At 60.7% G+C, this 636-nt stretch overlaps 1 protein-coding gene across 1 annotated transcript in view; it reads right to left on the reverse strand.

Annotated features, from left to right (window-relative positions):
• Positions 1 to 435, reverse strand: part of H257_19389 (hypothetical protein) — a gene marked incomplete at both ends in the record, with an annotated part of 4,844 nt that extends 4,409 nt beyond the window's left edge. Inside the window, one exon of the mRNA XM_009848536.1 lies at positions 54 to 435. Coding sequence (XP_009846838.1) covers positions 54 to 435 — 382 coding nt within the window. The remainder of the gene's footprint in view (positions 1 to 53) is intronic.
• Positions 436 to 636: the final 201 nt, after the last annotated feature.

The raw sequence follows: 636 nt of genomic DNA on the forward strand, positions 1-636 counted from the left end.
AGCGGCTGGTGGTTCTGGGTGTCAATCGGCCGGTGCAACTGGTCGGGCGGCACTTGCGTGATCACAGATCCACAGTGGCCTTCCGACGAGTCAGCAAACACACAAAGTCGCTGCTGGGGGTCCGGGTGACACAGCTCCATCACGTTCCCAAGCACGGCATTGGTCTTGGCCAAACAATCGTCGTGCACGACCGACCAGCCGATGTCCTCCAACAGCACGGCCGCAGCGGCCTGCTTGGTCCTCTTACCGCCACCAGCGGCAAACACCCGCTCCAGCATCTCCGTCAACGGCTGCACCAGCATGTTGTACCCGGGGATGCTTATGCGCATCCAGTTGATGGCGCACATATACTGCTGCAGGTCAGCACCAGACACGGGGGACGGCAGCTGTTGGAGCGCCTCAACGCGGGCGGGGTCATGCTTGACCCCAGTCCCACTGATGATGTGCCCGCATCACCTGGCCTCGGTCACGTAGAAACTGCATTTTTTCGGGTGCAGCTTCAGACCCTTGTCAGCGCACACAGCCAACACGTCCTCCGGCACACCCAACAATCCCTCGCGGGTACGATGGTACCCCAAGAGGTCGTCCAACCAGGCCAACACCTTTGTACAACTGCTCGGAGAACATCTCCTGCAC

This window comes from Aphanomyces astaci (assembly GCF_000520075.1).
Source record: "Aphanomyces astaci strain APO3 unplaced genomic scaffold supercont1.548, whole genome shotgun sequence".
Classification (NCBI taxonomy): domain Eukaryota; phylum Oomycota; class Saprolegniomycetes; order Saprolegniales; family Verrucalvaceae; genus Aphanomyces; species Aphanomyces astaci.